Genomic DNA, 24,290 nt, shown 5'->3' on the forward strand with positions numbered 1-24,290 from the left:
TCCTGCTGACCTGCACCCTAGGAGGCATACGAGGAGCCCACAGAGAGGGAATACGGCTAATGGCACACAGGGCACCCGACGGCGAGCTCAGGGAGCCCTGGCTGGGGAAGGAGGTGAGTGACCCCGAGACGTGAGACACCCTGGTCCTGCCTCATCAGGGTTAACAATGAGCCTTGGAAGGCCCAGTCTTCCTGTGCCTCTTAACATGTCCTCAACTCAGGAAGACCCGGCAGAACTGGGGCAGCAGGTGGCCTACAGTTAACATGCCGGTTATAAACCAAAAATCAAATAAATCAATACAAATTTAAAAATTAAAAGAAGACGCCACATCCTGGTACGGGATTGGTGAGTCTGAAAGACGGAACTGGGCACGTCCGATTCCAGCTGCGGGGTAAGTGCCCAGCCGTGCGATTCGGCTGCAGGGTTAGCGCATGGCCACAGGTCTCTCGGGTCTTCTCCACCTGTGCCCCCGGGAAGGAGGCCTGTGACTGGCTGTTCAGCTGCGACTTTGGGAATGGGGTAGCAATCGGACTCAGTGCACTGGTGTGAAGGGAAGAACACTCTTCCCCGGAGCGCGAGCTCACTGTGCCCCTGGCCATGACACAGCTCAAGTGCAGGGGCTGGCACCATGGCACGCTGAGCTAAGCCGCCACCTGCGAAGCCAGCAGCCCGGAGTGGACACTGGGTCCAGGGCCAGCTCTCCCTTCTGATCCAGCTCCCTGCTAGTGTGCCTGGAAAGGCAGCTTGGGCCCCCGCACCTACCTGGGAGACCAGGGTGGAGTTCTGGGTTGGCTTTGGCCTGCACCAGCCCTGGCCACACAGCTATTTGGGGAGTGAACCAGTGGATGAAATCTCTCTCCCCTCCTTGCCTCTGCCTTTCTTTAAAATATTTTATTTATTTATTTATTTGAAGGGCAGAGTTACAGACAGAGAGGAGGAGGAGAGAGGCAGAGAGGTCTTCTATCTGCTGGTTCACTCCCCGGATGGCCGTAATGGCTGGGCTGGGCCAGGCAGAAGCCAGGGTCTCCCACGTGGGTTCAGGGGCGCCAGGACTTGGGTGAGGCACAGTTGTCAACAGTCCAGCATTCCTGTATTGGAATGCCCAAAGGGGAAAGGCACAAAATCATTGTAAAGATGTCCCCCAATTTTCCAAATGAACCCCGAGTATAACTGCCTGAAGGAGGGGCCAGCTCTCCAGAGCTGGTTAAAGCCTGCAGCACTGGCATCCCACATGGGCGACGGTTTGAGTCCCGGCTGCTCTACTCCGATCAGCTCCCTGCTAATGCACCTGGGAAAGCAGCGTAAGATCACCCACGTGGGAGGCCTAGATAAAGCTCCTGGCTCCTGGCTTCAGCTTGGCCCAGCTCCAGCCATTGTAGCCATTTGGGAGTGAACCAGTGGATGGAAATGTCTCACTCTTTCTCTGTCTGTCCTTGTCTCTCTGTAACTCTGCCTTTGAAGTAAATACATAAATCTAAAAAAAAAAAAAAAAAAAGATAGAGACGGAAGGAAACCAAGCTACATGGTAATCAAATTATTTAAAACCAGTAATCAAAAGAAAAACATAGGGGCCAGTGCTGTGGTGTAGGGGTAAAGCCGCCGCCTGCAGTGTGGGTATCCCATAGGGGCACCAGCTCGAGTCCTGGCTGCTCCACTTCCGATCCAGCTCCCTGCTGTGGCTTGGGAAAGCAGTAGAAGATGGCCCAAGTCCTTGGGCCCCTGCACCCGTGTGGGAGACCTGGAAGAAGCTCCTGGCTCCTGGCTTCGGATTGGCTCAGCTCTGGCTGTTGTGGCCATTTGGGGAGTGAACCAGCGGATGGAAGACCTCTCTCTCTCTCTCTCTCTCTCTCTCTGCCTCTCCTTCTCTGTGTAACTCTTTCAAATAAATAAATAAATAAATAAATAAATAAATAAATAAATAAATAAATCTTTAAAAAAGAAAAACGTAAAAGCAGTTAGGAAAAAAGACAGGCATCGCACAGGAAACGGAGAGCGCCAGCAGCTGCCTTTTCACACAATCAAGCATTCAGCAAACAAACCGGCCCGCAAAGGAGACGCTCCAGTTAGAACTCTCTCTCGGAATCGGAGGCTCACCCCACCCACAGGTGAAAGACTTGTCACCAACAGATCAGCGCCCAGCACTGCTGAGGGGGTCCCAGGGGGAGGCACAAGGTCCCCTCGGGCTGAGAGCACAGGAGATGGGCAGGGAGGGGCAGGCAGGACCGACCTGCGACAGCGTCCAGCATCCAGCGTCCAGCGTGCTTCTCAAGGAGTGGACGGGTGGGCGGAGCCGCCCATGGGGCCAGCCTCCCTTCCCAGGGGCTGGCTGAGTCCCGGACACTATTTCTCTCTGGCCCCTGCTCTTGCGGGTGGGAAGGCAGTGGACGACGGCCACGACGTTAAGCCCCTGCCACCCATGCAGGAGACCAGGATGGAGTCCCTGGCTCTTGTCCTCAGCCTGGCCCAGATCTGGCTGTGCAGGCCATTCGGGACGTGAACAGTGGATGGAAGGGCTCTCTCTCTCTCTCTCTCTCTGTCTCGCTCTCTCTCTATAGCTCTGCCTATTAAATTATTTAAAGATTTATTTATTTGAAAGGCAGAGTTACAAAGAGGCAGAAGGGGAGGGGGAGAGAGACAGAGACAGAGAGGGAGGTCTTCCATCCGCTGGTTCACTCTCCAGATGGCTGCAACAGCTGGAGCTGCGCTGATCTGAAGCCAGGAGCTGGGAACTTCCTCCGGGTCCCCCACATGGGTGCAGGGGCCCCAGGACCTGGGCCATCTTCCACTGCTGTCCCAGGCCAGAGCAGAGAGCTGGATCAGATGTGGAGCAGCCGGGACTCGATCCAACATCTATATGGGATGCCCGCACTGCAGGCGGCAGCTTTACCTGCTACGCCATAGTGCCAGCCCCACTCTGGCCATTAAATTAAAAGATATCTTCTGTTGTTTGAAGGAAAAACAAAGCAATCGTTGTGCTAAGTGACAGAAACGAGTCAGAAGAAGCCACAGACTGTACAGTTCTGGTTAAATAAGGAGCCCAGGACAGGCACGCAGCCACGGAGACGGGAGCCACTGGAGGGCTGCCTGGAGCTGAGGGGGTGGGGAATGACCACTGCCAGGCGGGGGGTTTCCCTCTGGGTGAGGAGAATGTCCCCGGGCTTCATGGTGACGCTTGCACAATTCAGGGTGCGCGTGGCGCTGAGCTGTGCCCTGCAGATGGGCGTGGCCGGCGGCTGAGAGATTTCTCAAGAAAGCTGTCAGTGTGGGAGCAACGCCAGCACAGTGACGCCAGCGCTGGGCGCAGCTCACGTGCGTGGGCACTGAGGGTGTGAGCCCTAGAGCTGGGGGGGGGGGCGGGCCAGGGCGGGGCTCACACTCCCAGGGGAGTCACGGGCAAGTGCAACTCGGCGGTCCCTGTGCCACGGTGCTCCAACCCCTACACAGCCACAAAAAGTGAAACCGCAGAACCAAAGGGCCCATGGGAAGGAATGATAAAGTCCTCAGTCCATGGCGGGGGTGGGGGTGGGGAGGAAGTGGGAGGGGGGGAGCCAGAGCGCCAGGGAGGGGCAGTGACACGGGAGGAGGAAGGAGCAGAGAGGAGGCCAGCCTGGAGGAGGGGAGCAGGCGGGACAGGGAGGTGCCCCAGGCCAGGGCGGCAGGGCCTGTGGCCACAGAAGGGGCGCCACAGGCAGGCCTAGGAGCCACGGGTGCAGACACGCTTCCTCCACGTTCTTGCCAAGGCTGGGAGGGACCGGCGAGGGAGGCCCTGGTGACCCCGGCCATGGCCCCGGCTTGGCCCAGCACAGATGGGGAGACAGCACGAACGGGCAGCTGGGAGTTTGTCCAAGGGAAGACCAGTGGAGGGGTGTGTGGGAGTGACACGGAAGGATCCAGAATGGGAGGGGGCCTTTGCAGGGAGCCCATGGATGGTGGGAGGGGCCCCCAGACAGGCCGGGGCACCAAGGACTCGTGCTCAGGGCAGGGAGCCCCGCATCCCAGATCAAAGCCCTCGGGTCCAGCCCAGCTCTCAGCTGTGGCCCGGGAAGGCAGTGGAGGATGGCCCAAGTGCTTGGGCCCTGCACCCCATGGGAGACCAGGAGGAGGCTCCTGGCTCCTGCCCGGCGCAGCCCTGGCTGATCCCGGCACTTAGGGGAGTGAACCAGTGGATGGCAGATCTCTCTCTCAAATAAAACGCAGTAAGCATTTGAGAGAGCTCCCCACCAGGCACGAGAGGTGTGAGGGCCTCTGAGGCCTGGGCCTAGAGGCCAGTGGAGAGAGCAGGGGCACTGCTATGATGATCACTTGGGGGGGGGGGGCAGAGCCTTCCGGAGAGGTGCTCACCTGAGCAAACCATGGAAGCTGGGAGAGTGGGTTGTGTGTGCGGGGCTCTGAGGCTGGGGGCAGCGACCGGGCAGACAACGCGCAGGGTGGGGTCACCTCAGCAGGTGCATTTCTGGCGCGTGGGTGGGGACAGAAGAGGCGGGAACAGGTTTGGCCAGGGATCGAGCGGGAGTGGGGGGGGGTACCCTCAGGAAGCTGGGACGCAGCGGCAGGAACGTGGGGAGCCAGTGTGCTTAGGCAGAGGGAGGGGCTCCCTCGGAGCGGCTTGTGGGGTGCTGGGCAGCCATGGAGCGTGGAGCACTCAGGCGGGGAGGCAGTGGACGGGACACAGCACGGCCCCTGCAAAGCTTACGCGCGCACCTACACCTGCTTCTGCCCCAGTCCCTGCAGGTCTAAGTGCTGCCCCCCGAGCCCAGCTTCCCCCAGCACCGTCCACACGCATCTGGCTGGCGGCTTCTGGGGAGGCAGGCTCCCACCGGCCCACCACTGGTTTGCGTGGGAGGACAAACGGGCCCGGGCCACCCAGCCCACCTTGGGGTCCAGGTCGAAGAAGCTGTAGTACTTGAAGCGCAGCCAGAGCGTGTCCCCGGCCCTGATCCCCTGCTGCATTAGACACCTCGAGGAGTCCAGCCACCTGGGGGGCACGGGACAGGGCGCCAGGGTCAGGGCGGAGGGCGGGGCGGGGCCTGGGACGAAGCCCCGCCCCTGACCCAGGGGACGCCCGCTGGGCCGGCGCACCTGCTGTGGAGCTGCGTCTTGTCCGCCAGGGAGCTGGGCCGCGGCAGGCGCTGCAGCAGCTGCGGGTCCGGCGGCGGCTGGGGCCGGCTCAGCATGTGGTAGCAGGCCTCGGTCTGCGCGCTGTCGGAGAAGTGCGCCGGCATGCCCCGGAACCGCGCGGGCGCCACCCCTGGAGAGCAGGCGGGGCCGGAGGGGGTCAGCCGGCCGCCCTCACCCGCCTCATCGTCCCCCCAGCCCTGCCCGCCTCGCTCACCGCCGGCCAGGACGACCCTGGTGAGGTCGTGCACCTCCTCCTCTGGCTCTTTCTCCTTCTTCTTCTTCTCCTTGCGCTCCGGGGCTCGCAGCAGGGACAGCTCCTCCGGGTGCCGGATACCTGGGGGGAGCTGGGCCTCAGCCGGAGGGCGCCTCCCGGGCCTCCCCGCCCCGCCCCGGGCACTCACTGAGCAGGCGGCAGATGGCAGCCACGGCCTGGAAGAGGGGCTGCGAGAAGCTGGTGCGGAGGCGCAGGGCGCGGCGGTTGGGCAGGCGCAGGAGGACCGGCCGGTGCTGCGGCCCGAAGAAGAGGCGGGCGTCGGCCAGGACCCCGTACTTGTCCAGCGTCCAGTGGGTCTGCAGCAGCCACTGTCTCTTCTGCTCCCACCAGAGCGCGTGGTCCGACCAGTCCTGCTTGCGATCTGCGGGCCACGGCGAGGGCTGGGTGCGGGGGGCCTCTGATGCCCCCTGCACCCAGCACCCAGCACGGCTCCGGGGCCCTGCGGGGAGGGGGGTGGTCCCCTCGGTTCCCATGGCTTCCTGCTCAGCCCACCTAGAGGCTCCAGGAGGTGAGGACCCTGGCTTGGCTCCTGCTTACCCTAGGGCTTGTCAACACTTGTAGGTCATTGGCCGTGTGACCTTGGGCAATGCACTTGACCTCTCTGGCCTCACCTGTTCCCCGCATGAGATGGGAGACTCGTCCGGGCCCAGCCGGTGCCTGCTGTGTGCCGTGTCAGCGCCTCACTCACCAGGCGACCGTATGAGGCGTTTTCAAAAAGTTCATGGAAAATGTGTATTATGAAGCCATGTGTGGATTTCAAAATTTGTTTTTTCACCAAAATAAACTAATCTTCTAATTCCATTTTCCATGAACTTTGAAAGGCAGAAAGACAGAGAAAGTAGGGGGCTCTCCCACACGCTGGGTCACTCCCCACGTGCCCGAAACAGCTGGGGCTGGGCCAGGCTGCAACCAGGAGCCAGGTGCTCCATCTGCGTCTCCCACGCGGGTGGCAGGGGCCCCCGTAGGTCCAAGCACACGAGCCGTCCCCCGCCGCCCCCAGGGTGCTGGATTGGAGGCAGAGCCAGGACCCTGACCGGGCACTCGGCTAAGGGCTGTGGGCGCCCCAGGCAGTCGTAACCACTGCGCCCAGCACCCACCCCTCCCGGAAGCTCCCGAGTCCCCTCCGGCACAAGGGGCATTCAGTGGGGAACGAGTGAATTCCTGGGGCCGCAGGGCCTCGTCGCCACCCTCGGCTCAGCACGGAGACCCAGGGGGGCCAGAGCTGCTCTGGGGCCTGTGTCCTGTCCGTCTGTCCCGTCCTGGCTGTCCCTGGCCTGGGCCTCCTGCACCCCCCCCCCCTTGACCTTTGCCCTGTGTCCATCCTCATCATGCTGACTTTCCTGGACCTGTCTAAAGCCTTGGAGGTCCCCTAGCACAGGCGAGCTGGGCACAGGTGGCCGGGACCCTCCTCACCACCCCCCCAGCTGCGGCACGGTCCCCTGCAGGGGAGCCCGGACCCTGCGTCTTGTCACACTCCAGGTGCGCTCCGCGGCACAGAGGCCCTAATTCAGAGCCCCCCCGAGTCCCAGGTGTCCCCGCCCTGCTGCCCCCCAGATTCAGTGGCTTTGCTGGGTGCAGCCCCCTCCAGGCCCTGCGGCCAGCCCAGGAGGCAGAGGCCTGGCGGAAGCCCCGCGTGACCCCGGGAGTCTGACGCACTCGGGGATGACTGGGCGTGGGGGGCAGGGGCGCCACGCGGAACGATTGGCCCCCACCCACACGGTGGAGCCGCGGGTCTGTCCGTCCGTCTGTCTCACGCCACCTTCAGGCCTCTGCGCTGCCCGGAGCAGGCCCGCGTGCTGCAGACCTAGTGCCCCGAGGGACCCCCACCTCGGGCTTCCGCTTTCACACAGCGCTCCGGGCCCTGCCTTGTGGCCGGGCCGCCCCGGGCCCACTCCCAGGCTGCCTGAGCGGCCTCCCAGCACCCAGGATCCCGGCCTTCCGGCCCTGGCTATCGGCTCCCCGCCACCCTGCCGGGCCGGCGATGCCAGCCTTCCCGTCCCTGCCCTGGTCTCTCCCTCTGACAGATACCACAGGCCGCTGTGTAACTTCCTGTGGGGGCAGGGCCCCTGCACCCAGGCTGGGCCAGCCCGCCGAGCGCTTCCGGCGCCTGGGTCCCCCGGAGCCGCAGGCCTCCCCCTGGCGCCCTGGGAGTGACGATGGACCAGGCTCGAGGGCAGACCCCGCTGCGGTGGAGCCAGGGGGAAGCAGGGGAAGTTGAGGAAGTGTCTTGGAGCCGAGAGATTACGCGGTGCCTGAGTCCCTGGGGCGGCGGGCACTCACTGATCTGCTCCACAATCTTCAGCAGCACCCCGCCGACGTGCGACTCCCCGGTGACGCGGAGGGTGACGGCCTCGGCCTCGGGGTCCTCCTCGCCCACCAGCACCCGCAGCTCCCAGGACGAGTCGATGTAGTCCCCGGAGGCCGTCTGCATCCCCGCCATGGCTGTGGCTGCTCCTGCACACGGGGTGGAGGGAGGGAGGCGAGGTGGGCGGGGCCCCCGGGAGCCCGGGCAGGTGGGGGGGGCCCAGACCGGCTGCAGCCGGCATGCCCAGGGCAGCAGCGCCCTGGGGCAACCTCAGCCCCTCACCAGCACGAGTGGCGGAGACCACGTGACCAACCCACTCCCAACTTACAGACAGGAAGACTGAGGCCTGGGGAGAAGGGGCCATCGGGATCAGCCTGCTGGATGCTAGACCCGGCCCCAACCCCAGGGCTGCTTTCCTCGCCCAGAGTGTGCCCCAGGCCCCAGCTGGCCACTGCCCACGTGGATGTGAACCCCGCTCGGGGAGCACTCCCAGTCCTGGCCCGCGGCTCAGATCCAAACGTCTCAAAGCTGAGGGAGCTCTCCCGGGCAGAGGTGAGGGCCGGCTGCCGCACCGAGGCACCCAAGGTTGGGAAAAGGGCCCTGGGCTCCTAGCTGCTGGCCAGAGCTTACCTTGCCTGCTGGGCAGCGGGGGGCAGTGCCAGCGGCCGGCACCCAGGCCTTCCCTCTGCTTTCTCTTTGAAGGGCTGCCTTGTGACTGGCGGTTTGGGTTGGCTCCTCCCCAGGGCGGTTCAGGAAGCACACGGGCTCCAGGGGCCCCAGCCTCTGGCCCTGGAGAGCACAGGAAGCGGAGAGCGGGGCCCATGGCCCCCCCCCCAAACGCCCCCACTGCCTTGGAGGAAGGTCAGCCCCACCTACAGAAGCCCCCAGCTCACGTTCAAGGCTAGATCCACCCTTGGGGAAGCACCTCCCACCTCCCAGCTACGGAGGGCCGAGGTCCCAGCCCCGAGACCTCACCGGGCTGTGAGGATCACCTTCGCAACTCCGAGGATCCGGTGGGCCCAAGCCCCCAGCTGTCCCCCTCCTCCCAGAGACCCTCGGGGAAGGCCCCCAGGGCGAACTGGTGCAGGCTCTCCTGTCCCCAGTGTCAACCGCAGTGCTAACCAAACGGAAACTGACCTCTGACCACTCAAACCACCTTGGCCTCCACGAGGCCTCTTGGCTTCAAACTCGCACCTTCCTGAGCAGAGGTTCACGCAGGCCCCTGCTCAGGGCCTCGCATGGCCACCTGTGCTGGGATGCGAGCTCGTCTGAGCAAGGCCGGGCCCATGCCAGCCCGAGCGAGAACTCGGCCTCCCCCGCGTGCACAAACGCAGCAGAGCCGGGGGCCCAGCACAGCCAAGGCCAGTGAGGCTCGCTCTGAGCCGGGGGCCCAGGCTGGGAAGGGGGCCTGGGGGATTCCCCTGGACGGGGCAGGGCCTAGGCTTATGCAAACCGAGGCAGTTCAGCCTGCTGCTGACCTCAGCGTCTTCCCAGCCCAGAAAGCAGGGCGAATGAGGAAGTGTCCCGCCTGCTCTGGACGCCTCCCGGTGCAGGAGCGCCCTGAACAGTTGTTGCAAGCATGGAGAATCCTGAAGGCCTGTGACCGAGGCCCTCAGATGAGCAAGTGGCTTAAGAACTCGACCCTGGCACCGGGGCTGTGGTGCAAAGCCCCAGCTCCTCGCTCGTGCGCCGAGCAGCGGTGATGGGGAGGCGTGGTCTCTGTGTGGGAGGCCTGGCCGGAGTTCCGGGCCCTTGGCTTCAGCATAGACCCACCCCTGGCCATTGTGGTCGTTTGGGGAATGAGCCAACAGATGGAAGACTTCTGCCTTTCAAATAAATCTCAAAAAAAAAAAAAAAAAAAGACAAAACTGACGCTCCCTAAAATCCAGAGAGCAGCGACAGCAGGTCTGCCCATCTCCCCTGAGTTCTTGTGGGTTCCTGTGTTTTCTGGATCTGGGGGCTTGAGACTTTCTCCAAGATTTATTTATTTGAAAATCAGAGCTCTTCTCTCCACGGGTTCCCTCCCCAGATGGCTGCAATACCCGGGCCCAGGCCAGACCAAAGCCAGGAACTTCTGGGTCTCCCAGGAGCACGGGGCCCAGGCGCCCGGGCCGTCCGCTGCTGCTTCCCCAGGCCATTCGCAGGGACCTGACCCAGTGTCCGTACAGGATGCTGGCGCCGCAGGCTGTGGCTCTACCCCCACGCCACAACGCTGGCCCCTTCTGAGACTCTCAACTAGGATGTGGAGAACGGCGGGGGGACCACCCGAGGTCCGCCTGAACACTGGGCAGGAGGAAGCGCCAGGTTTCCGAAAGGCACTGAGTAACAGCGCCACCTTGTGGTGACCTGGGCAAAGCCATGGCCCGCCAAGCTCACACGGACAAGGCAAAGCCCACCCGAGGTTCACCTCGACCGTCCAGGTGCAACTCCTGCAGGACAGTCTCTGGGGGAAAAATCACCCGAGGCCATAGTAACATACAGCCACGCCCGACTGGCTTGTTTTATTGGAGGGGCTCGTGGAGTTAACAACGTAGACAGCTGGGACCCAAGGTTGGGAAGGACGCCCTCCCCTCCCCATACATGCCCACTGCCCCAAATAAAAAATAACCCACTATGGGAGAGCAGGGAGGGAGACCGAGGCGGAGGGCAGCAGCGGAGACCATGCGTGTGCTGGGCGGGCCGGAGGCGGCGCTGGTCTCGTCCACGCGGCTGTACCACACTCGGCCGCGCTCCTCCTCCCCTCCCCCCTGCGCTGCCTGCCGAGGTCCCAGCTCTTCCACAGGAGGCGCCGAGGGGAGGGGCCGCACGCGGCATCACCGGATGGCAATGAGCCCCACGTCCATCAGTTTCTGGATCTTCTGTGCTATCACGGGGTTCTTCAGATGTCTGCGGAGAGATTGCCGACGTGAGACTGTGCCCCCAGCAGGACCCCGAGGGCAGGAGGGGCCTCCGTGAGCCCGCACCCAGCGTGCTCCCAGCCACCACGTAGGCCACTAGCACACCCACCCACCCCCGTTTTAATGATGTCCTTGGAAGGCAGAGTGACGGAAAGAGGGAGACAGGAGACAAAGTGCTCTCTGATCTGCTGGTTCACTCCCCACATGGCGACAACAGCCAGGGCTGGGCCAGGTAGAAGCCGGGCGCCCGGCACTCCACCCAGCCTCCCAGGTGGGCGGCAGAGGCCCGAGCACTGGGGCCACCATCCATGGCCACGGAGTCAGCGCAGGGAGCTGGTGGGAGCGGGGTCGCCACAGCTGACCAGCACGCCCACACGGGTGCCACGCCCTGACCTGCTGTCTGAACAGAGCAGCACGGGGCCGGCGCTGTGGCGCGGCGGGTTAAGCCGCAGTCTGCAGCGCCAGCATCCATACGCTGCTGCTCCTCTCCTGATCAGCTCTGCTCTGGCCTGGGAAAGCCGCGGAGAGCCGGACGTTCCCAGCTCCAGCCGCTGTGGCCATCTGGGGAGTGAACCTGCAGATGAAGACCTCCCTCCCTCCCTCTGTAACTGCCTTTCAGGTAAATAAATAAACTGATAAACAAGAGTGCTACAGCTCCCCGGGAGACGGGGAGCCCAGGCCCCGGAGCCCACTGCCCGCCTGCCTGCCGCCCCCGGCGACACGCACTCGCTCAGGGCCTGGGGGTCCTTCTGCATCTGCTCCAGGATGAGCCGCATGGCGGGGTCGCTCATGATCTGCTGCACCTCGGGGTCAGCCATGGCCCGGCGCTTCACGTCCTCGGGGCTGTCGTGCCGGTTGTACTGGGCCATCATGCAGCGCTGGTAGCCATCCGCCGCCTCCTGCACTCCAGGGGACACGGGGGAGGGGTCAGCACCACGGGGGGAGGGACGACCGACAGATGCACACGCAGGAGCCTGCCCTGCTGGAGGGGAAGGGAGCCGCGAGGGCCGTCAGTGAGGAACAGGGAGCCCGGGAGGACCGCGCAGGCCAGGCAGCCCCACCTTGCAGCCGGAGTCCAGGTCCAGCGCCTTCTGGTACACGTCCATGGCCTTCGTGTAGTCCTTCATGGCTTCCAGCGCGGCCGCCTTCCGCGTGTAACCCTTGACTGCGGACGGCAGGGCGGGTGAGGTGCCGGCAGGCGGCCCTGGGCCCCGCCCCGCACGCCAGCAGCCTCCCTGCGCTCCGCCCCGGGCCAGCGGCACTTACTGAAGGTGGGCTCCAGCTGGATACACTCCTCGCAGTCCTAGGAAAAAGCAGCGGACAGCGGTCAGGCTGCTCCCTGCAGGGCCGCTCAGGGCTGCCGGTGCTCCCTGCTGGCACTGGCAGCCGGCTTACTCGGGAGCAGGAGACGGCCAGGCCCCGGCCCAGCACCGCCATGGACCCCTCCAGAGCACAGGCACCCCACCCCAGGACAGAGCCTGGACCGCGCAGGAAGCTGATGTTGGCAGGAGACTACTGGGAGGACCCGAGCAGCGCACAACAGCGGCACGGGGCGCACAGGCCCAGACCCCGGGGCGGTTGTGGGCGAGCAGAGGCGTCGGGGCACGGCCGCCACGACCCTGAGAGCCACAACGGGGACACTTTCCCTTCGAGCGCGGCGGGGCAGAGGTGTGGCTGCGACTGCACAGTCCCAGCAGCAGCCAGACGCCAACTCAGGAAACCAACACCAGCAGTGGCGGGGGGGCCCCAGGTGGGCCGTGTGCACCCCGCACCCCGCAGCAGCCGGAGTCGAGCTCTGGCTCCCGCGTCCCATGCAGCTCAGGGCCCGGCCGCCCACGTGGACGAGACGGAGTCCAGGCCCCCGGCTCCTCCTCACCCAGGCCTGGCTGCTGCCGGCCGCTGAGGGTGAACAGCAGATGGGAGCGCTCCCTCCCTGCTGCGCTTCTCAAGCCAATCTGGATCAGAACAGGAGTGCGACCTGAGGGAGCTGGCCACGGCCTGAGGGCGCTGCCGGCAGCCCCTAGCACCCCCGGTCCACGACCAGCCCCTGCGTCCACTCCAGCTTGCGGCACCGCACTCGGGAAGCGGTGGACAGAGCCCGAGCACATGGGCCCCAGCCGCCCACACGGAGAGGCCAGGACAGAGTTCCCGGCTCCTGGCTCTGCCCTGCCCCAGCTGTCGCAGCCATTTGCCATTGGGCAATCAGTGGATGGCAGAGCCGTCCCTCCTCCAGGCACTGAGGGCTCCAGACAGATGGCGCGGGGCACCTTCCTGCCGCACCGGCCACGTGTCCGCCCGAGCACGGTGCCTCAGCGTCTCACACCACGGAAGACCCCACCGCAACCGAGCCGGGAGCGGGGACAGTGGCCGGCCCACAGCCAGGTCGGACACTAGGCGGTGCGCTGAGCAGGGGCGGCCACTGCGGGGACACCGTGCGTTCTCAAACAGGAAACACACCCTGTACCACGTGTACACCGGCTCTGCCTGCGGGCTCAGGCCGCCAGGAACGAGAGCAGGGATCGGACAGCCACGGTCACAGCAGCACTAACCACGACGGCCGCATCGGGAGAACCATGCCCACAGGCGGATGTGCCACACGACGGTGGGATACGTGGCCTTAGATGGGGAATTCAGACACACACACTGCTGTGCACATGGGCTGTGGAGACACCCCTCAGTGAGGGACCCAGGCCAGCCGAGCGTCCACTCACAGGAGCTTCCTGGAGTTGTCAACTAACAGCAAAAGCGGGGGGGGCGAGCGGACGGGGAGGGGGCTGGGAGTGACATCCCTGGAGACCGAGTGAGCGGGTGGCTCAGCACGACGGACCTAACGCCACTCAGCGTGCACTGAAAAACGCTTAAGACGACGACGGAGAAAAAGGTGGCGGGCAGGGCTCCTCGGCGCCCCCCATAATCCTCTGCTGCACGCACGGGCGCCCACGGGGATCCTGGCCCAGCGGGGAACCCCCCTCCACACGGCCTCACCTTGAGCGCGAGCTGGAACTCCAGGAGCTTGGTGTAGCAGGCGGCTCGGTTGCTGTACAGTTTGGCATCGCGGGGGTTCCGTTTGATGGCTTCTGTGTAATGTTTCATGGCCTGGGGGTAGTCCCCTGCAGATGGAGAACAAGGCCCGTTTTCCCACAGGCCAGAGCCCCCTCCGCCCGCGGCCACGCTCCCGCGGCCCGGCACAGCCACGCCACGCCCACGCCGAGCCCACCTTTCTGGAAGCACTCGTTGCCTCTGCTCTTCTCCTCCAGGGCGAGGTCAGGGTTGATGTAGGCCAGCCGCTCCTGCTCCTTCAGGATCTTCTCTGCCTGAGGAAGCCAATTCCTGCAGTCACCCAGCCCGGCCAGGCACCCGCTGGGGCCGCGGCCAGAGAGCTCTGCCGGCAGCTCTCAATTCTGCCACGCCTCACGGGGCCGGTCTCTGGGACCCCGCAGCCTGGAGCGGGGCCTGGAGCGGGCCCTGGGCGGAGCACTGGCTCTGCTTCCGCGTCCAACTCCCTGCCAGCGTGCAGCTCCGAGCCGTGGGCGATGGCTCCAGCACGTGGATCCGGCCATCACGAGGGAGACGGGACAGGGCTCCGGGCTCCGGCTCTGCCCGGGCCCTGGCTCTGACCGGGCTCCGGCTCTGCCCGGGCCCTGCCCTGGCTGCTGTGAGCATCAGGGGAGGGAGCCAACCAGCGGACAGGAACCTTACCCCGTCTTTCAAATAAATACAAACTGGGAAAGTTGTCCACACATCCCTCAGGATCGGGGCGGGGGTGGGGGGACAGAGTGAGCGGTACTGACACACAGCATAGATGAGCACGGAGCAGCCCCGGGCGCACACCTGTGACTCCCGACCCCAGCACGGCACACGCCGCTCCGCCTAAACCCAGACCTGGGGCGCACCGGCCCCCAACCTGAACACATCTCAGCTGGGAATTCTGGATGGAGACGAATGCCACAGTGGCCAGTCATTCCTACGTGTCGTCACCGTAAGTCACAGACAAAACCATACAAGGCGAGCAGAGCTACTGCTCAACAAGACCTGGTGCGTTCTGAAGTGCGACCACGAGGAAGAGAAGCGAGCACACCCAGCCGCCAAGCCCACCCCGCCTCCCCACCCACCTGCTGGCACTTCTTGAGCACGTCGGGCGTCCGGTGCTCTGCCAGGGACTTGTTATAGAAGTGGATGGCATCCTTGTACTTCTCCTCTTTGAAGTAGGAATTGCCGATCCGGGCGTAAGCTCTGAGGAGGACAGAGGGAAGGCTGTGCCGAGGGCAGAGCACGCACAGGTGGCTGCCGGTGGGCTCCCCGGCCCCTGGGCACACGGCAGCCCTCCCCTCTCACGCACTTGGCGATCTGACGGTAGTCCTCGCGGTTCTCCCTGCCCACGTCGATGGCCTTCTCGCACAGCTCCCGGCACCTGTTGTAGTCCCCCTTTTCGAAATACACGGCTGCCAGGCAGGACAGTGGGGACAGTCAGTTCTCGCTCCTTTCCTCGAGGGCCCCGCCTCTGCCCTGGGCGTCGGGCTCACCTGCTTGGTTGGTGATGTAGGTCATGTTCGTAGGGTCCAGCTCCTTGGCTTTGTCGTAGTGCTTCAAGGCCACGTCGAAGTCTTTCTTCTTGTAGGCCTCATTCCCCAGCTCCTTCTCCTTCAGCGCCTGGACGAGGTTTGGAGGAAGTGAGTGCTGAGGTTAGCCCCGGCAGAGGGCCGGAGACCAGGTGCCTGTGACCTGGCAGGGATGGAGCACGGGCCACCAGCAGGCCTCTGCACACGGCTGACAGCCCAGGTGGGGGTGCCAGTTTGAATCCAGGCTGCTCCGCCTCCCATCCAGCTCCCCGCTAACGCACTTTCCTTGGGAAAGCAACAGCGGATGGCTCAAGTTCTTGGGCCCCGTCACCAATATGGGTGACTTGGATGGAGTTCCAGGCCCCTGGCTTCGGCCTGGATAAGCCCCAGCCGTTGCAGTCACTTGAAAAGTGAACTAGCAGGTGGAAGATCTTTCTCTGTCTCTCCCTCCCTATAGTTCTGCCTTTCAAATAAACAAATAAATAAATCTTAAAAAATAATAAATAGGCCGGCGCCGCGGCTCACTAGGCTAATCCTCCGCCTTGCAGCGCCGGCACACTGGGTTCTAGTCCTGGTCAGGCACCGATCCTGTCCCGGTTGCCCCTCTTCCAGGCCAGCTCTCTGCTGTGGCCCGGGAGTGCAGTGGAGGATGGCCCAAGTGCTTGGGCCCTGCACCCCATGGGAGACCAGGAGAAGCACCTGGCTCCTGCCATCGGATCAGCGCGGTGCACTGGCCGCAGTGCGCTACCGCGGCGGCCATTGGAGGGTGAACCAACGGCAAAAGGAAGACCTTTCTCTCTGTCTCTCTCTCTCACTGTCCACTCTGCCTGTCAAAAAAAAATAAATAAAATAAAAAAATAAATTAAAAATTGGGAAAAAAAATTAATTAATTAAAAGCATTTCCTGACTTGCCACCTACTCTCCTGGCTGTCAGAAAGCAGAACTGCTCTGGGGGAGGTGGTTAAGTGGCTGCCTGCAACACCCATAACCCATACAGCGCTCGTTCAAGACCGAACGTTCCACTCCGGATCCAGGTCCCTGCTAAGGCTCCTGATAAGCAGTGGAGGATGGCCCAGGAGCTTGGGCCCCTACCACTCACGTGAGACCTGGGTGGAGTTCTAAGCTCCTGGCTTCAGCCTGGCCCAGCCCTGGCCAATGCAGGCACTTGGGGAGCGATCCAGTGGATGGAAGACCTCTATGTCACTTACTCTCTCTCTGTAACTGCCTTTCTTTTTTTTTTTTTTGATAGGCAGAGTGGACAGTGAGAGACAGAGAGAAAGGTCTTCCTTTTCCGTTGGTTCACCCCTCAAATGGCCACTACGGCCGGCGCATCTCACTGATCCGAAGCCAGGAGCTTCCTGCTGGTCTCCCATGCGGGTGCAGGGCCCAAGCACTTGGGCCATCCTCCACTGCCCTCCCGGGCCACAGCAGAGAGCTGGACTGGAAGAGGGGCAACCGGGATAGAATCCGGCGCCCCGACCGGGACTAGAACCCGGGGTGCCGGTGCCGCAGGTGGAGGATTAGCCTAGTGAGCCGTGGCGCAGGCCCTGATTTTTTTTTTAATTCCCTTTCCCGCCAACTTTTCGCTTTGCCTCCTTGGTGCACGGCGCACGGCGCAGCTGCTCACAGCCGCCAGTGAGGGGAGGACCAGAGACCTGCTTCTTGTTCTCCGGCAGGTCTTCCTCCATGGGCTCCGGCTTCGTCTCTTTCCTGGGAGGCGGGGGCGGAGGAGGTGTTGCTGCCTCTTCCTCCTCGTCCATGCTGCCCAGGTCGACTCCAAGGAGGACGCTGAGGGTGGTCATGATCCGGGGATCTTGCAGTTTCCTGATGTTGATTAAAATAAAGAAAGATGAACCATAATTCCTGCCCAACGATTTTTAAAAATTTTATGTATTTGAAAGTCAGAGTTACAGGGAGAGACAGAGGTCTTCCATCTGCTGGTTCACTCCCCAAATGGCCACAACCGCTGGAACTGGGCCAGGCTGAAGCCAGGAGCCAGGAGCCCCGTCGAGGTCTCCCACGGGGACGCGGCGGCCCAGCACTCAGGCCGTCCTCTGCTGCCTTCCCATGTGCACGAACAGAAAGCTGGATAAGAAGTGGAGCAGCTGGGACTAGAACCGGAGCTCGTATGGGATGGCTGCTCTGCAGGGGCGGCTTTAGCTGATCCCACAACACCAGCCCCCACACCCAAGAGCTGACCTTAACCCCCCACCCCTGCTCAAGGTCAGCCTGCCCCAGTAAGAGGCTCCTCCTCCATCAAGGAAGGGCTCCAGGGGCGTCATGGCCCCACAGTTCAGCCGGCACTGAGATGTGCAGGGCGGGTCTGTGCTCCAATCAACCTTGGGGGTGAAGAGCGGACAGAGGGCTGCCAACGGGGTAAAAGTCAACCCTTTAAAACCCTGACTAAAATGGAGTCACTAGGGTCACTTTAGTCACCTTCACGTCTGGAGGCCAGCAGGTGTACGAGAAAACGACTTCCTATCGGCTGACCTCGGGAGCCAGAGGACTGAGACGGCAACAGGCCCCGTGGAAGATTCCTACAGATCCGGGGCCGGGCACTACAGGGAAGCGCATCACGCTGCCGCCTGGGGCACCCTCCCCCCGCAGCGGAGTCTGGTGTGCGTCCTGGCTGCTCTGCTACCAACCCAGCTTCCTGCTAATGTGCCGGGAGAGGCAGCTGGCAGCTCAGCGCATGCTGGTGGCCCTGCCCCAGCCATTGTGCGCAGCTGGGAGGGAACAAGCAGAGGAAGATCTCTCTCTCCTGTCTTTCCCTATCTGCCTTTCAAATCATCTTTTTTCTTTTCAAACATTCATCTGAAAGGCACAGTTACAGAGAGGGAGAGACAGACTTTTTCCTTGCATCCACTTCCATCGCTCCCCCGACGGCCGAAGCCAGGAGCTTCACATGGTCCTCCCTCGTGGCAAGCAGGGGCCCAGGCACTCTGCCCTCTGCTGCTGCTCTCCCCAGGCCATTAGCAGGCAGGTGGACCGGAAGTGGATCCCGGGCTTAATCCGGTGCCATGAGATGCCCGCACTAAAGCACAATGCCCACCCCTCAAATAACCCCAGCAGTGTAACTGTTCCTGTTGCAAACATCCCAACAGAGAGCGGCTGGGCTTGTGTCCCTGCAAAGATGGAGCTGGCCTCGCCCAGAACTGAGACGGGGAGGAGCCACGCGCAGAGTGCACGCAGACTGCTCACTGTAACGTGCTTCCACTGCCCTCCCCTTTCTTCAAAGACTTATTTATCTGAAAGTCAGAGCCAGAAAGGAAGAGCCAGAGAGAGAGGTCTTCCACCCACCGGTTCACTCCCCAGATGACTGCAATGGCCAGGGCTGGGCCAGGCTGAAGCCAGGAGCTGCCACAAGGGTGGCAGGGGCCCAGGCACCTGGGCCCCCTTCTGCTGCTTGCCCAGCCATTAGCAGAGCGGGATGGTTAAGCACAGCAGCAGACACAATCGGCACCCACACGAGATGCTGGCGTCACAGGAGGCAGCTCTACCTGCTCCACACCGACCCTCGCTACACACAAACCCCACTGCTCTAACAGAAATCACAGGTGGAGGCTGCGAGGGAATGAAAGGTTTTTGGGTACACAAGAAACAGCAGAGTGGGAACGGCTTATCACTTGTGACCCGGACACCGATCAAGATGCCAACGGGGAAGTGGGGTGAGGGGCACGGGGGACTGTACCACCGCCTCCCCCTCTAAGGCAGAAACCGCAGCGTGGCCAGACCACCCGCCCCGCCCCTACTCACGTGCCCAGGTCGGACGGCTTGTGCCGCAGCTGCTCTATGAGCTCGCGGTAGGTGGGGTCACTGAGCAGCGTCCGGGTCCTGGGGTCGCTCTCCAGCTTCTGGTACAGATTGGGCATGTTGAAGGGGTTCATGAACTTCCTCTCTGTGGGGACACAGCGAAGCCACCTGTGAAATCTGGCCCACAGCTAACATCTAACTCGAGGACACGGCGAGACGAGGAGCCGCGCCGCGGCGCCCACCTGCCAGGCGGGCCTCCATGTTCTGCAGGCCCTCTTTGAGCTGGGGGTTGCTGGCTTCATGTTTCAAGCCCTCCTCGTAGGTTCGCTTGGCTTCTTCAAATCGGTTCAAGAACTCTAGAGCGGCTGCTTTTCTCGAATAGCCCTGGAGCCAGCAAAGACAGAAAAAATAAAATAAACCAGCCCCGGAGATCAACTCCCAGAGACAGCTCAAGACCCCGTCTACACCTTATGCAGCAAACTGGACACTTCTACCTAGGCCACCGAAACAGGACAGGATGCCAGGGCAGATGGAGACCACGCCCCGCCCCGCCCCACCCATGGCCGGCAGCGGTCCCCTTCTCCCTCAGAGCAGGGGACGGCCTCGCGGCGGTCGGGAGGCCGCCACCCCGGCGTACCTTGCCCCAGTCGGGCTTCAGCTCCACGGTCCTGCAGCCGTCCTCGTAGGCCTTCTGGTAGTCCCCTTTCTTGGCGTAGGCCGCGGAGCGGTTGCTGTAGAGCACGTGGTTCCGGGGGTCTAACCGGATGGCCTCCGAGTAGCACCGCAGGGCGTCGTCGATGTTGCCGGCGCTCAGGGCCTTGTTGCCCTTCTCCTTCAGCTCGCTCACCTGCAAGAACAGCGCTCTCAGCGCCCTCAGCCCAGCGCCCCCAGGCCGTCCTGAGCCTCCCCAGGCCGTCCCGAGCCTCCCCAGGCCGTCCCGAGCCTCACCACAGCACAGGGAGAAGCAGCTCATCCACTCATCTCCCACCCCTCCGGGAGCCGGCAGGGCAGAGCAGGCCCCGCTCTCAGAGGGCCCCTTCCACGGACAAGTGAACCACACGGCAGATCCCCAGCGCACATGACACGCTGGGCACAGGCCCTGCCCCTCGCGGCCGGCGCAGGGCCTAAAGGCTGTGGAGAGCTCCCCGGAGCTCGGGACACCAGTCAGGGCTCCTCTGCCAGCCCCTCCCGTTCACGCCAGGGCGACGTGGCCATGCGCAGTACCGCTGTCCTGCACGGGGAAGGCTGACCCCTAGCTTCTTCCCCGGGGCACACCGGGGACGGAGAACGCAGACACATGGCCCTGCTTTGGTCTCCCATCCCTGCAAATATCCAGAAGCAAAGCGCCGAAGCAAGCAAAGCAGGCCATGGCCACGTCAGAAGGGTCCTAACCAAGGGGCTTCTTGCTGGAACTGCCCAGAGAAGGCCGGGCGCCCCAGGCAGCCCACCAGAGGGAGGGCAACACCCCAAGCTCCTCTGAAATGCATCACACAGCAGAGCGCAGCCTGGAGCCCTGGCTGCCCCACGTCTGATCCAGCTCTCTGCTAATGCACCTGGGAAAGCAGCGGAAGATGGTCCAGATACACAGACCCCTGCACCCATGTGGGAGACCCGGATGAAGCTCCTGGCTTCGGCATGGCCCAGCCCTGGCCATTGGGAGCGAGCCAACAGAGATAAAAATAAAATAAAATACCACCACATTCCCTGGTATCATCAGGCCATGCCACGAAGTTACTGTACCACTCTGCCATTCGATGCCACCCCCAACCCGCCACAGGGTATCCACGACAGAGACGGGCCCGCATCCCACATGGGTGCCGGTTCGTGTCCCGGCAGCTCCTCTTCCTATCCAGCTCATGGCCTGGCAGAGCAGAAGATGCCCAAGTCCTCGGGCCCCTGCACCCACGTGGGAGCCCGGGCGGGTTCCTAGCTTTTGGCCTTGGTCTGGCCCAGTCCCGCCACTGTGGCTACTTGAGTGGACGAGAGGATGGAAGAGATTTCTGCCTCTCCCAGAGAGGCTCCTGGCTTCAGTTCGGCCCAGCTCCAGCCATTGTGGTCATTTGGGGAGTGAACCAGCAGATGGAAGACCTTTCTCTCTGTCTCTAACTCTGCCTCTCAAATAAACAAATAAAATCTAGGAAAGAAAAAAAAAAAAAAAAACACTGCATTAAGACAAAGGACTCTGGAACCTCCGAGCACAGCACCCAGGAACCCTCCAACAGGAAGGAGTGCAAGAGCCAGGAAAGAAGACAGAGGAAAAGGCCTAACAGTGCCGCAAGGGATGGAAACTCCAAGTCACAGAACTCATCTGGTGAGGCAGCGCTGTGATGCAATGGCTTAAGCCCCCCGCCTGCAGCACTAGCATCCCAGATGGGCGCCGGTTCGAGTCCCAGCTGCTCCACTCTGATGCTCTCTGCTGTGGCCTGGGAAAGCAGAAGATGGCCCAAGCCCTTGGGCCCCTGCACCCGCGTGGGAGACCCGGAAGAAGCTCCTGGCTTCAGCTCAGCTCAGCTCTGGCTTTTGTGGCCATCTGAAAAGTGAACCAGTGGATGGAAGACCTCTCTCTGTTTCTACTTCTCTCTGTAACTATTATCAAGTAAATTTAAATAAATCTTAAAACAACAACAACAACAACAACCCCCCGGGGCCGAGGGCCGCTGAGGGAGCTCGGCAGAGTTCCCGAGCAAGGACTGCGCTGCAGCAGCAATCCTGGTCCCGGCCAGCGCTCCAGCACCTCGCGGAGGGGACCACAGCACACAGGACAGCAAAGCGTTACACAGGGCTGGCGCTGCGGCGTAGCGGGTGAAGCCGCTGCCTGCAGTGCAGCGTCCCACAGGGGCGCCAGTTCTAGTCCCGGCTGCTCCACTTCCAACACAGCTCTCTGCCGTGGCCTGGGAAAGCAGTGGAGGATGGCCCGAGTGCTTGGGCCCCTGCACCTGTGTGGGAGACCCAGAGGGTGCTCCTGGCTTCAGATCGGTGCAGTTCTGACCATTGCGGCCACCTGGGGAGTGACCCAGCGGATGGCAGACCTCTCTCTGCCTCACTTTCCACAGCGGGATGCACGCACTGGGCCCGATGTGCACGCGTGAGGCCAGCGCGGTGCAGCAGGCTAGGCCGCTGCCTGGAATCCCAGCTCCTCCTCTGCGCTCTGGTTCCAGCCCCGGCTGCTCCACGCCCAGGCCAGCGCCCTGCGAATGCACCTGGAGAAGCAGAGCTGCGGCCCCGCCAGCAGCGTGGGAGCCCGGGCGGGTTCCTAGCTTTTGGCCTTGGTCTGGCCCAGTCCCGCCACTGTGGCTACTTGAGGAGTGGACGAGGGGATGGGAGAGATCTGTCTCTCCCTGTCTTTATAACTCTGCCCTTCAAACAAGTAAATAAACCTCTTTTCTTTCTAAATGTGCAGTGTATCCTGAGACTTGAACGGCCCTTGGGGGCAGGGCTGTGGGGTAGAGGGTTAAGCTGCCTGCAACACAGCAGCCCTGCTGGTCCGTGTCCGGGCTGCTCCACCTCCGACGCAGCTCTCTGCTGTGGCCTGGGAAGGCAGTGGAGGATGGCCCAAGTCCTTGGGGCCCTGCGCCCGTGTGGGAGCCCTGGGGGAAGCCTCTGACTTCCACCTGCTGAGCCCTGACCTTAGGGCCACTGGGGGGTGAGTCAGCGGGTGGGCGCGCGCTCCCACCAAGGGACTCCTCTCTCTACCTAGTCCGCTCTCATTTGTCTCTTAACTGCAGTACGGATCTCACAGCCGAAACCCAATACCGAGGGCCGAGCAGTCCCACGGCGCTCGCGGGGCCTGGACTCGCAGGAGCGGGCGCTAAGGCACCTGGGCGCGAGTGCGGGCGGCAGGACCCTCGGCTGGGGCTGCAGTCCGCCCCTCAGTGGGCGCCCGCAGCACCGACGGCCGCTTCCACACTAAGACCAGTGGCTCCCAGTCCACGCCGAGTCTGCTTCGCCCCGGACACAACTCTACGGAGGCCCGGGACGTGCACCACCCTCTCCCCTTCCCGCCCCAGGCCAGCGCTGGGCACCTCGATCCCGGCCGTGCGCGGGCCGCCCCGGCCCTGCCCACAGGCGCCCCCCGCGCCGGAACAAAGGCCCCCGTCGCAGGGGCCCCCCCAGGCCACGGCGCCCGGCCCCCCGCTTTTTCCACCATCGATCGCCGCGGCCCCGCGAGGCCTCGCGCGCACCTGCAGGCCCCCGTGGGCATCGCTTCCAACGCCGCAGGCCCACGGCCGGGCGCCTCCCCGCGGGACCGGACCCCGACTCCTCGGGCCGCGGCCCCTCGTCGCACACAGACCCGGAGGGCACTGGGCCCAAGGACCCCGGCGCCTCCCCGCCGGCCGCGGCCAGCGAGGTCTCGCCTCCCCGGGGCCCCCAGGCTGCAAACGCCCTCGGCGACTCCCGGCCTCCCCGTCCCCGCTGCTCGGCTCTCCCCGAGGCCACCGTCCCGGGCGGCTTCTCCGGCCCCGGTGCTGCCCGCCCAGGCCGCGACCTCCCCCGGCCGAGCCTCCGGCCCCTCGCCCACCGGCCCCTCTCGGGAGGCCTCACGCCCCACTCGGGCCTCCGCCGGCCGCGGCGCTGGGCGCTCCCCACGGCCCGGCCCCGGCCCCGGCCGCCCCCGCCTCCCCGCCCGGCCCGGCCTCGCCCGTCCCCGAGCAGCCGCCCCTCCCCCTTCACCTGCTCCATAGTCCGGCCCGGAACCCCGTCGAATCGAACCCGTCCGCTCCGCGTTCCCAGCCGCACGCGCCGCCTTCTGGAACCTACTAGAAGATGCCAGGACCCCGGCTCCCGCCTCTTCCTCGCCTGCTCACTGGCCGAGTGCCTCTAGGGGGCTCCCTCTGCTCCTCTGCAATTGGCTTGAAGTCCAGCCTATCATTTTCGCTCCTCTTTCATTGGCCGGAGACGAGTAATCCCGTCAACCCGGCCTTCCCCGCACCTCCTGATTGGCTCTCTCGGGTAATCCCCGCCCATTTCAGGCCCTACGGGTGGAGGGAGGAGCGTACGTCTGCGACTAGGATTGGCTGGTTGGTTTGTCAATCGCGGTCGAGCTGGCAGCGCCCATTGGTTCTGTTCTTTCTGGAAATTTCCACCTTTCCCATTGGGCTGCCAGACTCCATGAAGGAACCGCCTTCAGAAGAAAAAAAATTTCCATTGGGAGGAGACTTGCCAACACTTTGCTCTGATAGGTTTAAACGGCTGCCCGTCAAAGAGCGGGGTGCCGGGTGTCGCCCGGCCGGTGGTTTGTGGGAGTTCGGGGCTGCCCTCACCGCGCTGTTGCCGGGGCTCTGGGGACTGCGGCCGAGACGACCCTGTCCTCGCGTGGGCGTGGGGCGCGGCCGTCTGCGCCGGCGCCGGGAGCGCCAGTGCCCGCGCTGTGCGCCCTCCGGTCA

At 63.5% G+C, this 24,290-nt stretch overlaps 2 protein-coding genes across 3 annotated transcripts in view; both read right to left on the reverse strand.

Moving 5' to 3' along the window:
* Positions 1 to 8,392, reverse strand: part of FERMT3 (FERM domain containing kindlin 3) — a 16,878-nt gene extending 8,486 nt beyond the window's left edge. The window contains exons 1-6 of one of the 2 annotated variants that reach the window (XM_062195925.1): positions 8,328 to 8,392; positions 7,673 to 7,846; positions 5,520 to 5,753; positions 5,333 to 5,452; positions 5,080 to 5,248; positions 4,873 to 4,975 (exon numbers count right to left, since the gene is read on the reverse strand). In XM_062195925.1, the coding sequence (XP_062051909.1) occupies positions 4,873 to 4,975; positions 5,080 to 5,248; positions 5,333 to 5,452; positions 5,520 to 5,753; positions 7,673 to 7,832 (786 nt within the window). In that variant the 5' untranslated portion in view covers positions 7,833 to 7,846; positions 8,328 to 8,392. Of the gene's footprint in view, positions 1 to 4,872; positions 4,976 to 5,079; positions 5,249 to 5,332; positions 5,453 to 5,519; positions 5,754 to 7,672; positions 7,847 to 8,025; positions 8,057 to 8,327 lie in introns of those variants that run through there. The other variant, XM_062195926.1, reaches the window with a different exon arrangement.
* Positions 8,393 to 10,176: 1,784 nt separating this feature from the next.
* On the reverse strand, positions 10,177 to 23,684 carry STIP1 (stress induced phosphoprotein 1). Its single transcript, XM_062195933.1, has 14 exons — positions 23,578 to 23,684; positions 19,544 to 19,753; positions 19,149 to 19,290; positions 18,910 to 19,051; positions 16,809 to 16,977; positions 15,118 to 15,244; positions 14,934 to 15,036; positions 14,707 to 14,827; positions 13,812 to 13,908; positions 13,580 to 13,704; positions 11,861 to 11,897; positions 11,656 to 11,759; positions 11,321 to 11,493; positions 10,177 to 10,583 (listed from the first exon to the last, which is right to left on the reverse strand). The coding sequence occupies exons 1-14, from the start codon at positions 23,584 to 23,586 to the stop codon at positions 10,511 to 10,513; spliced, it is 1,632 nt and encodes a 543-aa protein (XP_062051917.1). The 5' UTR covers positions 23,587 to 23,684; the 3' UTR covers positions 10,177 to 10,510.
* Between the last annotated feature and the right edge of the window lie 606 nt (positions 23,685 to 24,290).

Source organism: Lepus europaeus, chromosome 7 (genome assembly GCF_033115175.1).
Source record: "Lepus europaeus isolate LE1 chromosome 7, mLepTim1.pri, whole genome shotgun sequence".
Lineage (NCBI taxonomy): Eukaryota > Metazoa > Chordata > Mammalia > Lagomorpha > Leporidae > Lepus > Lepus europaeus.

Excerpts from the sequence above, each read along its gene's own strand:
- STIP1 (XM_062195933.1), bottom strand. Across the intron at positions 19,291-19,543 it reads TGAAGCCCGACTGGGGCAAG|GGCTATTCGAGAAAAGCAGC; the intron begins GTACGCCGGGGT and ends TGCTGGCTCCAG. Across the intron at positions 10,584-11,320 it reads GACCCCCAGGCCCTGAGCGA|ACATCTGAAGAACCCCGTGA; the intron begins GTGCGTGTCGCC and ends ATCTCTCCGCAG.